Source organism: Procambarus clarkii, chromosome 65, assembly GCF_040958095.1.
Source record: "Procambarus clarkii isolate CNS0578487 chromosome 65, FALCON_Pclarkii_2.0, whole genome shotgun sequence".
Taxonomy (NCBI): Eukaryota; Metazoa; Arthropoda; class Malacostraca; order Decapoda; family Cambaridae; genus Procambarus; species Procambarus clarkii.
The window spans coordinates 23074848-23089882 of record NC_091214.1 but is presented as its reverse complement, the minus strand read 5'-3'; the positions used below and the strand labels follow the sequence as shown (position 1 = coordinate 23089882).

General features: G+C 46.2%; 1 protein-coding gene across 4 annotated transcripts in view; it reads right to left on the bottom strand.

The window, feature by feature from the left end:
- Elk (Eag-like K[+] channel) overlaps nucleotides 1–15035 on the bottom strand; it is a 241581-nt gene that overhangs the window by 31396 nt on the left and 195150 nt on the right. For all 4 annotated transcript variants that reach the window (XM_069309597.1, XM_069309594.1, XM_069309596.1 and 1 more), the window contains one exon: nucleotides 4261–4504. In XM_069309597.1, coding sequence (XP_069165698.1) covers nucleotides 4261–4504 — 244 coding nt within the window. The remainder of the gene's footprint in view (nucleotides 1–4260; nucleotides 4505–15035) is intronic.

Genomic DNA, 15035 nt, shown 5'->3' with positions numbered 1-15035 from the left:
GGGGACACTAAGTACCTATTTTACTGCTAGGTAACAGGGGCATAACAGATGAAAGAAACTCTGCCCATTATTTCTCGCCGGTGCCCGGCATCGAACCCGGAACCACAGGATCACAAGCCAAGTGTCCTGTCCGCTCGGCCGACCGGCGACCGACTCGGCCGACCGGCTCCCATGTGTAGATGTAGTAGTGTGTAGATTAATTAAGCAATAGCTGAGAGAGCTCATGCTGGAAAGTGAAGCAAATTAGCGCGCCGATGAGGCTATTAAACGGACCTGTTCCGAGACGCAATCAATATACGGATACTAAAAATTCCTCGGATATCGTGATTCTGTCAGCAATATCTGAAGGAGACTCCCGATAAAAAAAAAAATAACCTCTTCAGAAAAAAAAAATTAAAAAATACCAATTACTTTTTTACTTAACCTTGCGAGTTGCCATAAAGTAAGGAATATGAGAATATTTTCAATCACTTTATATGTAAAATGTTCACACTTCAAACTCGCCAGATCTCTGAAGCACATTGTTATCACGGTGGGGGGATTACATTTGGTTATCTTAGGGTTATAATAACAATAACAAGTCCAGTTGTAGGGGGACAGGAAGCCTAAACTTAGTGATTTCTAGGTCCGCCCCCCCCTACCCTACGGGGGGGGGGGGGGCGGTCAACAACCGGCCATTCACAGGTCGCATCCTCCCATCAGGAGGCCTGGTCGACGACCGGGCCGCGGGGACGCTAAGCCCCGGAAACACCTCAAGGAAGCACCTCAAGGTAACCCCCCAGAACCCTTGCCTTCCCAGGTACCGACTTTACTGCTCGGTTAACAAGAGGCATCAGGTGAAGGAAACGTTGCCCAACCATTTCCACCCGCGGTTGTGAATCCAAGGCCACTGTGCCACTGGAACCATACTAGGGAACCAGGAAGACTTGGCATGTTCTCGCGCCGTGCCAACTCTCTTTTGTAATATAACTTTGTAATCTCTGCTAAGTTTTATCCACATTATCTTGCTGGAATGTTTAGGAGTGACTATACGACCTGGGCCAGGGAGACGATGACTTGGGCCAGGGAGACGATGACTTGGGCCAGGGAGACGATGACTTGGGCCAGGGAGACGATGACTTGGGCCAGGGAGACGATGACTTGGGCCAGGGAGACGATGACTTGGGCCAGGGAGACGATGACTTGGGCCAGGGAGACGATAACTTGGGCCAGGGAGACGATGACTTGGGCCAGGGAGACGATGACTTGGGCCAGGGAGACGATAACTTGGGCCAGGGAGACGATGACTTGGGCCAGCTATCAACCGTCATTTTCCCAAAAAATGGTCACCATGAGGCTACTTGAAATATTTCAATACTAGATAGGCTATATATCATGCCGGGCTAGGCTCTCTCTCTCTCGTTTCCTCTGCCTCTCTTTCTCTCCCCCTCTCCCTTCCCCTCCTGTTTCTCTCTCTCTCTCTCACTCTCTCCCTTCCGTAGAAGAGAGAACGGGAAGGAACAAATCATCATTATCGACATTGATTCATAGTCTTCAACAGTCGTTACATCTGCTGAACACTATATACAAACCCCACATTTCAGACTTCTAGGACGTTCAAGATTATTGGAATAGGAGCCAAGCCTTCATAAAAGGGGGCATGGGGGGGGGGGGGGGGGAGTCGACCCCAAACCATGCTATGACACTTAACAATTACAAATCACTCTGCAAAGTTTGGTGAATCACCCCCCCCCCCACGCCCCTCCCAACCCCCACAGACCGGGAATATCTAACCAGCCTGAGAGTGGTGGGCAAATATATATAAGCTTCCCAAGACAGTTATGAGGAGAAAGATTTGTGCGTGAAAGTGTTTCGTTGTGTAGGCCAACATCTAGCAGCTCTTAATGTCTTAATAACTTCTGCCAAGATAATTGTGTGTGTGTGTGTGTGTGTGTGTGTGTGTGTGTGTGTGTGTGTGTGTGTGTGTGTGTGTGTACTCACCTATTTGTGCTTGCGGGGGTTGAGCTTTGGCTCTTTGGTCCCTTTGGGTGTATGTGTGTGTGTGTGTGTGTGTGTGTGTGTGTGTGTGTGTGTGTGTGTGTGTGTGTGTGTGTGTGTGCTATTCCACCCATCCTGCATCTCAAGATCCATCCTTTCACCAACCTATTCCCCCCCTATCCCTTCTCTCCCTCAAATTCCTCCAGCTGACTATGCTAAAAATGTGTGTGTGTTATAAGCAAACATGACATATACAAACCTTATTCAAGCTGAATAGTGCCTGATTTTATGATTAGGATAGTCTTCCCCTCATATTAATACCTACAGTTTTCTATCATTCTAGTAACCAACGTTTTCTATCATTCTAGTAGCCAACCTTTTTTTATCATTCTAATAACCAACCTTTTCCATCATTCTAGTAGCCAACGTTTTCCTACACTATGGATTATACTTATGGCTGCCTTGCCGAGATCTTCAGACTCATCTCTAAGCACTTTTTCATACAATTCATACAATTTTCATACAATTTCATACAGTTTCTGCCCGAAACGCTTTGCGTAATAGTGGCTTTAGGCATTGTATGTACTAGCTCTATCTATAAAGCCAACAAACTTTGTAAAATCTCTTTATGTATGTACCTTTGCCTAAATAAAAATTATTATTATTATTATTATTATTATTATTATTATTATTAGTATAATTTCCGATTGGTTTTTGCAAATTCCTCAAAAAAACCTGTAATTCTTATCAAAAGTGTATTCCTCCGCCTCTTGTGTAAAATTGTTTCTTCAAAATTTTATGCAATAAATTCGGACATTATTTACATCAATGTTTGTACATTTTGGATTTTGCTTTGTCCGCTATCTCAATGACTTTGTTTGAGATGCCATCAGCATTTGTGTACCCAGATATTTAGACAAGTTTTCGTTATCAAATCAACTACATCTCTCCTTTGTCTTGGTGATTGTATAGTAAAGGGGGGAGGGGGGTTTGATTGGAGTTCGATTGTATTTACTTTGTGTGCGTGCGCGTGCAGGCATGCGTGTGCGTGCGTGCGTACACTCGCATCAGATTGTGCTAAGCATCAAACATTTACATATATCTCTTTGCAGTGTAAATATTAAAAGCTAACATGAATGATATTAGAGTTTCATATATATATTTGCCAGATACACTGAACTTTGTCGAGAGTTGAGTTTTATCAGTTGACAGGTGCATGTGCTGGTTGGAGATGAGGATTGGGGGGAGGGGGGGGGGGACTAGGGAAGAAAGGGGGGGTTCGAAGAAGGGGGAGGGGGGGGTTGAGGATGTAAGGTAGAGAGGAGGAGGAGGGGGTGGGGGGGCGGTGAGGGAGCAGGTGTCAACACAGCCGCTGATAAATTAGACACAGGTGGAGGTCTGGTGGTGGGGGAGGGGGGGGGGGGGGTAGGACACATGTGTCAGGTGTCCCTCAACTCCCCCCCCCCCCCACAAACACCACGTGTCCCCCCCCCCCTCACGATATTGCTCCTAAATATTGCGATATTGCTCCTAAAAAATCTCTAGACAATGTGAATAGGGAAAGGAGTACCACCTCTGGCTGGAAGAAGGGGGACCCATAGCCTCGGAGGAAAGCACACATACCGCATTAGAGGGAATGTTTAGGTCGGCGATGAGTCACAATAACGTGGCTGAAGTATGTTGACCAGACCACACACTAGAAGGTGAAGGGACGACGACGTTTCCGTCCGTCCTGGACCAATCGACTTGAGAATGGTCCAGGACGGACCGAAACGTCGTCGTCCCTTCAACGTCTAGTGTGTGGTCTGGTCAACAATGCTTAGGTCCCCTCCAATACAGTTTCTGTGTGCTTTTCTCCTACCACCCCCTTCCTTTTGTGTTTTTTGACAGTAAATATCTTGGGCTTGAAACTCTACATTTATACAAAAAAAAAAGGTTGAAAGCTTACACAAACAATCGAAACATTACATATAAAAGGGCTGAAAAAAATTAGTATACCGACTAGTTTTGGATTTGCTCTTCCAGCATCACACACCAATCCCAGCATCACACATCACCACCACTCCCAGCATCACACACCACCACTCCCAGCATCACACACCACCACTCCCAGCATCACACATCACCACCACTCCCAGCATCACACATCACCACCACTCCCAGCATCACACACCACCACTCCCAGCATCACACACCACCACTCCCAGCATCACACACCACCACTCCCAGCATCACCCCCCCCCCACCACCACACCCCCCCCCCACAAAACCAGAAGCACTAACCAACCAGGAAGAGCGCCTCCACCACCACGTCGGGGACAATAGTCGGCTTGTCCTGCTGGTTCGTGTTGACGAGGAAGGCGGCGTTGTAAGGGACAGTGACCGCGACGTAGAAAGTAGCCAGGAGGATGACCAGGTCCCAGCAAGTTTTTAGCATCCCGTAGTGGGTGAGGATGAAGCGAGACTTCTGGATGCTGGCGGTTTTGTATTCAGGTAAGGGCGCTGCGGCGTGTGGTTGAAGAGGGTTCTAAGGTGGATTTAAGGAGAGAGAGAGAGATATATATGAGAGATATAATAATATAGATATATAACTCATCTGGAGAATTACACATGTTGCAAGATATTAATATTGCAAGACTAAAAGGTCACCTGGATAGCTTTACCAGTTTATTACATATAACAAATATATATATATATATATATATATATATATATATATATATATATATATATATATATATATATATATATATATATATATATCCCTTTCGTTAAGATTCCCAAATAATATTTTTTTTTTTACAAGCATTACAGCAACCAAAATCCATAATTTTATGTATTTTTTTTTGGTATTATCTGATTTTTCTCAAGAATATTAGGACATTATATTTTTTTGAAGTGGTTTGATTCTGGCTGGAATTTTCAGGTATCATTTGTACCTGCTATCGCCAGCCCCTAGAGTCAAGGTATTCCAAAAACACATATACACACAAGATAACAAAAAATGGTAAACAAAAAAAAAAACGATGATCCAGTAATGCAGAAACAACATTGCATTCTTCACTGTGTTAGTGCTTATTCTGAATAACATTTCACTCACTTGAAAATAACATTTCATTCACCTGAAAATAACATTTCATTCACCTAGACAATCTCGAACCATTGACCACATAAACCTTAACCGGCCCTTACGTGACTATGATGTATATCCTATCAGGGGAAAAGCGCCAAGCCATTACGACTATATAGCATTGGGAAAAGATCAGGATATGGGATGGGATGGGATGGGATGGGGGGCGGAGGGGGGGGGGGGGGTACTGGTACTTTCTGGTGGTCAATCACTACATATTGGTACTTTCTGGTGGTCCATCACTACATATTGGTACTTTCTGGTGGTCCATCACCACATATGGGTACTTTCTGGTGGTCCATTCCTACATATTGGTCCTTTCTGGTGGTCCATTCCTACATATTGGTCCTTTCTGGTGGTCAATCACTACATATTGGTCCTTTCTGGTGGTCAATCACTACATATTGGTCCTTTCTGGTGGTCCATTCCTACATATTGGTCCTTTCTGGTGGTCAATCACCACATATTGGTCCTTTCTGGTGGTCAATCACCACATATTGGTCCTTTCTGGTGGTCCATCACCACATAGTAGGATGGTGACAAGAGCAGGAGCCATGCCAGATGACAGTGATAGGAAGAAAGACCCAGATCAGGGGTCACAGGAAGACCTCAAGTCAAGGGTCACAGGAAGACCCAGATCAGGGGTCACAGGAAGACCTCAAGTCAAGGGTCACAGGAAGACCCAGATCCGGGGTCACAGGAAGACCTCAAGTCAAGGGTCACAGGAAGACCTCAAGTCAAGGGTCACAGGAAGACCCCAGGTCCGGGGGTCATTGAGAGGACCCCACACGAGGCGAGAGATTGTGGTTGTTGGTAATTGAAGCAGACGAGGCTTGAGGGAGAGTAAGAAGTGAGAGGTGAGGGGTCGAGGGAGAGGGAGAGGGAGCAGGAGGAGAGGGAGAGGGGGGGGGGGTCGTCTAACCAACCTCATGGTAGAAGCATCAGCTTTAACTTGGAACGATGAGGGAGGCGTGCCCGGGTCCACCACTGCCTCGCTCTCACACAGAGAGTTATGAGGCCCTCTTCTCGCCTCTCACGCAATCTATCACAGCTGTCCTCATCTCTCACAATCTATCAGCAGCTTCCTAGCTTCTCTACACAGTCTATCAGGGCCTTCCTAGCCTCTCTACACAGTCTATCAGGGCCTTCCTAGCCTCACTACACAGTCTATCAGGGCCTTCCTAGCCTCACTACACAGTCTATCAGGGCCTTCATAGCCTCACTACACAGTCTATCAGGGCCTTCCTAGCCTCACTACACAGTCTATCAGGGCCTTCCTAGCCTCACTACACAGTCTATCAGGGCCTTCATAGCCTCACTACACAGTCTATCAGGGCCTTCCTAGCCTCTCTACACAGTCTATCAGGGCCTTCCTAGCCTCACTACACAGTCTATCAGGGCCTTCCTAGCCTCACTACACAGTCTATCAGCACCTTCCCAGCCTCTACACACAGTCTATCAGCACCTTCCAAGCCTCTCTACACAGTCTATCAGCACCTTCCCAGCCTCTACACACAGTCTATCAGCACCTTCCAAGCCTCTCTACACAGTCTATCAGCACCTTCCAAGCCTCTACACACAGTCTATCAGCACCTTCCAAGCCTCTACACACAGTCTATCAGCACCTTCCTAGCCTCTCTACACAGTCTATCAGGGCCTTCCAAGCCTCTCTACACAGTCTATCAACACCTTCCAAGCCTCTACACACAGTCTATCAGCACCTTCCAAGCCTCTACACACAGTCTATCAGTACCTTCCAAGCCTCTACACACAGTCTATCAGCACCTTCCAAGCCTCTACACACAGTCTATCAGCACCTTCCAAGCCTCTCTACACAGTCTATCAGCACCTTCCTAGCCTCACTACACAGTCTATCAGTACCTTCCTAGCCTCTCTCTAAACCAATCACAAGACATCAGTAAAGGGAAGAATCACCTTGTTACCTCTGATGAAACGGCCAACAAATACTACAGTATCTGCCTCCATTATGAAACTAATCAACAGGAATTTATTTTCACTGGCTCGCAAAACCAAAGGGGAAAATAAAAGAGTATTAAAAGCCATTATTGGCAGAAACTTGACCTCCACCGACAGTAACCAGGAGGAAGGTGCTGGCACTCTACCCCAAAGACAAGATGACCGCCAACTTTCTCAAGACGTCTCTCGACACAAAGCGAAGCGCCTTGAAAGAGATGATGGTCTAGTCTATCCCTGGAAACACAAACCGAAACTGTCTCTATTTTCCGCTTGTTACAACTTGTAATAAAGTTGTTACATCTTGGCTTAACGTGTTTATAACGTATTAGAACGTTGTTACAACTTGATATATTGGTTGTTATAACTGGTTAGGAGGTGTTAAAACTTGTTCGAACGTTGCACCAACGTCGTAGTTTCGGTGTGTGTTTGGCGGGATATGCTTTCACCTGCCTACCTATCTTCTCGCTGGGGGACTCTCCGCCCCCCCCCCCCAACGAGACGATAGGATGGATTACGAGAGCTGTCAAATCCAGGGATCCCATCACAATGGTTGGACTCTTCAAATCACTTGTACTGTCCCGTCTTAGAGTACTGCTCAGTACTCCACTTCCACCGTCAAAGCAGGAGAGGTTGCTGAAATAAAGGGGAGTACAGAAATAGAGGGAGTACAGAAAACATATACGGCGCGCACACACACACGCACGATAAAGCTCCTAAATTATTGCGACTGTGCCGAATTCTCAAAATTAACTCCCGAGAAATAGACGATATGTATTAAATGATATATACGTGGAAAATACTGGAGGACCAGGTCCCAAATTTACACAGTAAAATAAACATACTGGAGTGAACGATATGGGAGAAAGTGCAGAATAGAGCCGGTTAAGAGCAGAGGTGCCATAGGCACAATCAGAGAACACTGTATAAACATCAGAGGTCCACGGTTGTTCAACATCCTCCCAGCGAGTATAAGAAATATTGCCGGAACAAAAGGGGAAAGTCTTCAAGAGAAAAGTGGACAGTTTTCTGCAAGAAGTGCCGGACCAACCGAGCTGTAGTGGATACATGGGCCTGCGGGTCGCTCCAAGCAACAGCCTGTTGGACCAAGTTCTCACAAGTCGAGCCTGGCTCCGGGCCGGGCTTGAGGAGAAGAAGAACTTCTAGAACCCCATCCAGGTATATATACGCAAGACGTCTCTTGCGTATATATACCACAAACCATGCACAAACCTTACGACCTTACACAAACCTTACGACCTTACACAAACCTTACGACCTTACACAAACCTTACGATGTACCTTACGATGCACAAGCGGCACGACTTCGTTAATGATCATAGAATTGCTACACACAACACTGTAGTTATCCTGATATCTTGACCAACAACACTGAAATATTAACAATAATAGAACAAAGGAAGATTAGACATTGCTGAAGCACTACACATTAAACAATCTCGGCAAAACAATCAACAGCCAACACACACACACACACACACACACACACACACACACACACACACACACACACACACACACACACACACACAAGGTGGAACAAGTTAGGTGAGAAGGTGGTGGAGGCCAAGACCGTCAGTAGTTTCAAAAACGTTATATGACAAAGAGTGCTGGGAAGACGGGACACCACGAGCGTAGCTCTCATCCTGTAACTACGCTTAGGTAATTACACTTAGGTAATTATAATACACACACACACATACACACACACACACACACACACACACACACACACACACACACACACACACACACACATACACACACACACACACACACACACACACACACACACACACACACACACACACACACACACACACACACACACACACACACACGGGACCAAAGAGCCAGAGGGACCCCCGCAAACACAACTAGGTGAGTACACACTAGGGGGGGGGGAGGGGTTACCCAGCGTTATTCGGGTCTGTTACTTTCTCTTCCTCTGAACATATAATCTCAGAAAATAATGTAACCACATTACTTTTAATTACCCATCCCCCCTACCTCGTCCCCTCCCCCCCCCCCTCACCCCTGCCACTATCCCCCCATTCCCGAAGATAATTTTCACCCCACTAATATATTAATAAATTAACCGATGTAGTCACGTGGCTACTTGCTGCATGATACATCACCCTATACCAGCGAGGTCACATATAGGTCTCTGTTACCTTATAGCCCATAGGTCATATAGGCCAAAGACCTCGAGTGGTGAGAATATTTAGACACAAAGATATTTATTTAAATATCTATATTTAGACACAAAGGCTTCGTATGTAGACATCACGTTACTATAAATCGCTTGGTCAACAATATATGACTATACATGGCGTCATTCTTGATTCTTAACTAAGGATTTAAATCATAAAAAGTTGGCTCAGTTATCCATAAGCGCTCTCGATCACAACCGCTAGCGAACTGTAAACAAACACCACGTTGCCACGTTTCAAGCTAGAGTACGCCACGTTGCCACGTTTCACGCTAGAGTACGCCACGGTGCCACGTTACAAGCTAGAGTACACCACGTACGCTGCCACGGTACAGGCTAGAGTGCGCCACGTACTGTAGTACGTGGCGTACTACACTTATAAATAAATCATATCACTTATAAAACTTAAATAAATTATATCAATAAATTACTAGCTTAGTTATCATTGAAGTAATAATATTTACCAGGTAACTAATTCAGCTTATCTAATTAAGCTTAACTAATTAGCTTCACTAATAGCAGGCTAATGATATATATTTAATAACTATCACATTTACTTATTATCTATCAGTTATTTTACAATAACTATTAAAAAGAGTTAATCTAGAGATGTTTTTAACAAAATTAAGTAGTTTTTGCGAACCAGTTCATTAGCAGTTAGTAGCTATTGTTGCATTTGATCAATTATCCGTACTGATGTGCTAAAATGGCAACAGGTAAATGCAGTTTCTTCACTCGATAACCTCGTATTCTTTAAGAAAAACTGACGCCTGATCATACATAGTCCAGAAACGTCTCCCAGGAAACTGGGAACTCCTTGGGCCAGATTCACGAAGCAGCTACGCAAGCACTTACGAACGTGTACATCTTTCCTCAATCTTTGACGGCTTTGTTTACATTTATTAAACAATTTACAAGCATGAAAACTTGCCAATCAACTGTTGTTATTGTTATAAACAGCCTCCTGGTGCTTCTGAGCTTATTAACTGTTTAATAATTGTAAACAAAGCCGCCAAAGATTGAGAAAAGATGGACAGGTTCGTAAGTGCTTGCGTAACTGCTTCGTGAATCTATCCCCTTAGCTGGACTACAGGTCCAACCAAGGGTTCGATCCTCTGTTGTAATACATGCTAATAACAATTTTGCATTTAAGTAATATTTTAATTAAATATCCCAATTGTGGTAATATCTTATTCAATCCAAAAGGTATTTTTCTCACAATTCCCTTTCTTGAAATTTATTATTAGGGGGTTACCCTGTGATGCCCGGGGGTCCTTCCCCCCCCTACCCTCCCCCCATAGAACTTTGAATCAGACAGATATTCGCTATATTATATATATTATATATTCATTCAATTTTATTGCCATGTATTACACATCTATATATTACTTTATATCACCGAGCAAGAAGCCCGCAATATATTTCAATTAATTTTCCGTGTTAATTTAGACAGGAAGAACGCAAGACGAGGAGAGAGGGAGAGAGGGAGAGAGAGTGAGGGAGAGAGTGAGGGAGAGAGTGAGGGAGAGAGAGGGAGAGAGAGAGAGAGGGAAAAGAAGAAGTCTTGAAAAAGTGAAGAAACGGGTAACTTTCTGCAACAAAAAAATCCAAGCAATTTGCAACTTTTCTTGAGGTGTTCAGAACTGCTTCTTCAAGTGATAGGAACTGCATAAATTTTTAAGAGGGGGACTCGAACTGGGGTCCATAATGTCTGTGAACCACAGAGGAGGGTACAGAGGTCTCTTAACCATCCTCCAGGCCGGGGTTCGAGACGGAAGAATTTGAATATTATATAAATTATTATTATAAACAAAAGGGGCATCGGAACTTCTAGCCTCTTTAATAAATATAACCAAACCTGCCATAAGTGAGAAAAGATGCACAGGTTTCGTAAGTACAGAGGCATAAATGGTTGATGAATCCAGCATTGGAGACAGGCTTTCAACCTTATTCACATTCCCAGAACTCGTCTCAATCATTCACTACACACCCTCCCTCCCTCAATCATTCACTACACACCCTCCCTCCCTCAATCATTCACAAATGACTAGCACCTTGTGCCAGCCAGCCCTCACTCCACTATGTTCCCGCCCTCCTCACATGATGCCTTACCTCTCAAGGAATCATTCGCATCACACACGGAGATCACAATAACGTGATGCATCAAATGAACAAATCCACAAGGGCCGTGACGAGGATTCGAACGCAGGATTCGATCTCCCGGACGCAGGTTCGAATCCTCGTCACGGCCCTTGTGGATTTGTTTATTTAATCATTCGCATCTCTGTTCTAAAACTCTTGTTGGAGTTCCCTTTGCAGCCGGATATATACTAACAGGCTCAAGGTGACCCCCCCTCTGAGGGCCGGATAACCCATGAGACTAGACTGTATATACCCCTGGAGCCTGATATGCCAACAGGCTCAAGGTGACCCCCCCTCTGAGGGCCGGATAACCCATGAGACTAGACTGTATATACCCCTGGAGCCGGATATGCCAACAGGCCCAAGGTGACCCCCCTCTGAGGGCCGGATAACCCAAGAAACTAGACTGTATATACCTCCACAGGAGCCGGATATGCCAACAGGCCCAAGGTGAACCCCCTCTGAGGGCCGGATAACCCAAGAGACTAGACTGTATATACCTCCACTGGAGCCGGATATGCCAACAGACCCAAGGTGACCCCCCTCTGAGGCCCGGATAACCCAAGAGACTAGACTGTATATACCCCTGGAGCCGGATATGCCAACAGGCCCAAGGTGAACCCCCTCTGAGGGCCGGATAACCCAAGAAACTAGACTGTATATACCACTGGAGCCGGATATGCCAACAGGCCCAAGGTGACCCCCCCTCTGAGGGCCGGATAACCCAAGAGACTAGACTGTATATACCTCCACTGGAGCCGGATATGCCAACAGACCCAAGGTGACCCCCCTCTGAGGGCCGGATAACCCAAGAGACTAGACTGTATATACCTCCACTGGAGCCGGATATGCCAACAGACCCAAGGTGAACCCCCTCTGAGGGCCGGATAACCCAAGAAACTAGACTGTATATACCACTGGAGCCGGATATGCCAACAGACCCAAGGTGAACCCCCTCTGAGGGCCGGATAACCCAAGAAACTAGACTGTATATACCACTGGAGCCGGATATGCCAACAGGCCCAAGGTGAACCCCCTCTGAGGGCCGGATAACCCAAGAAACTAGACTGTATATACCACTGGAGCCGGATATGCCAACAGGCCCAAGGTGAACCCCCTCTGAGGGCCGGATAACCCAAGAAACTAGACTGTATATACCACTTAAGCCGGATATGCCAACAGGCCCAAGGTGACCCCCCTCTGAAGGCCGGATAACCCAAGAAACTAGACTGTATATACCACTGGAGCCGGATATGCCAACAGACCCAAGGTGACCCCCCTCTGAGGGCCGGATAACCCAAGAAACTAGACTGTATATACCTCCACGAGAGCCGGATATGCCAACAGGCCCAAGGTGACCCCCCTCTGAGGGCCGGATAACCCAAGAAACTAGACTGTATATACCCCTGGAGCCGGATATGCCAACAGGCCCAAGGTGACCCCCCTCTGAGGGCCGGATAACCCAAGAAACTAGACTGTATATACCACTGGAGCCGGATATACCAACAGACCCAAGGTGACCCGGGAGGCTAGTCCCAACAGCCGCCCCCAGGAAGGGGGGGGGGGCTGGTATTGGACCTAGTCGCGAGAGACACAAGGCAGTTGCCACAGCTTGTACAATCATGGGGTGAAGCCAAGCCACTAGAAGCCTTCAGCTCCCTTCATCAAACTGCTTGTCGTCACAAAGTTAATTAATATGTGATTGGACTACATCTCCTCAGATTGAGTTCCCGGAGAGAGATTAGTTTGTTATTATTCAGAATATACCGTTCCATTTAACCGGTGTTAAAAATACATGATTACGTATACAACCCCATGTGCAGAAGACACAGGCATACATACACACGTATCCACCCGTATAGTCATACACATACATACACACAGGTCGCTAGTCATTGCATTAGACAGCCGGAAGTTGAAAAGGCGGAGTCCAAGAGCTAAAGGCTCGATCGTAAGGCACAAACCAGTTTATAAATTCGACTTTGAGCATACAACAATTTGATGGTCCCTCCATTGACCCATAAGGAAGCTAGCAGCCCAGGTGGACTGTTATAAGCCAAGCTAACAAGTCAAGCATCAATCACCTCAATCATATATTATATACTTCTCAGCGTCCAAGATCAAACGCAATTGGTATGATCACAATAGCATTAACTACATGTTTTTTTAGAGTGGGTCTTTTGATCAAAATATTTCTTACTACTTTTTAGGATAGTTGTAAAGAAATAGCTAGAGATAGTGTATCTATCCTCCTATGTTCCCATCTATCACCCCTACCTCATAATTATATCCATATCTATCCATTAACCCCAACCATCTATCCATTGCTATGAACAACCCAGCGGGTTTTCTTCCTATTGGGGAGTGTTGTACATGCTGCTATGGCGGTGTGTCCACTCACAAGATGAGTGGCGCTGCCCAATACTGTCACTATGGCGGTGTGTCCACTCACAAGATGAGTGACGCTGCCCAATACTGTACTGTCACTATGGCGGTGTGTCCACTCACAAGATGAGTGGCGCTGCCCAATACTGTCACTATGGCGGTGTGTCCACTCACAAGATGAGTGGCGCTGCCCAATACTGTACTGTCACTATGGCGGTGTGTCCACTCACAAGATGAGTGGCGCTGCCCAATACTGTACTGTCACTATGGCGGTGTGTCCACTCACAAGATGAGTGGCGCTGCCCAATACTGTACTGTCACTATGGCGGTGTGTCCACTCACAAGATGAGTGGCGCTGCCCAATACTGTACTGTCACTATGGCGGTGTGTCCACTCACAAGATGAGTGGCGCTGCCCAATACTGTACTGTCACTATGGCGGTGTGTCCACTCACAAGATGAGTGGCGCTGCCCAATACTGTACTGTCACTATGGCGGTGTGTCCACTCACAAGATGAGTGGCGCTGCCCAATACTGTACTGTCACTATGGCAGTGTGTCCACTCACAAGATGAGTGGCGCTGCCCAATACTGTCACTATGGCGGTGTGTCCACTCACAAGATGAGTGGCGCTGCCCAATACTGTCACTATGGCGGTGTGTCCACTCACAAGATGAGTGGCGCTGCCCAATACTGTCACTATGGCGGTGTGTCCACTCACAAGATGAGTGGCGCTGCCCAATACTGTACTGTCACTATGGCAGTGTGTCCACTCACAAGATGAGTGGCGCTGCCCAATACTGTCACTATGGCGGTGTGTCCACTCACAAGATGAGTGGCGCTGCCCAATACTGTCACTATGGCGGTGTGTCCACTCACAAGATGAGTGGCGCTGCCCAATACTGTCACTATGGCGGTGTGTCCACTCACAAGATGAGTGGCGCTGCCCAATAAACTCACCCCTCGGGTCAAAATTTAAAAAAAAAAAAGGTCACCAACTCAACCCTCATCATCTCACTCACCCAAGACATTGCACTTAACCAAGTCTTCCTCATCTGCAGGCGATGAGACACAATAACGTGGCTAAAGTATGTTGACCAGACCACACACACACACTAGAAGATGAAGGGACGACGACGACGTTTCGGTCCGTCCTGGGACCATTCTCAAGTCGATTGTCTTGAGAATGGTGTCGT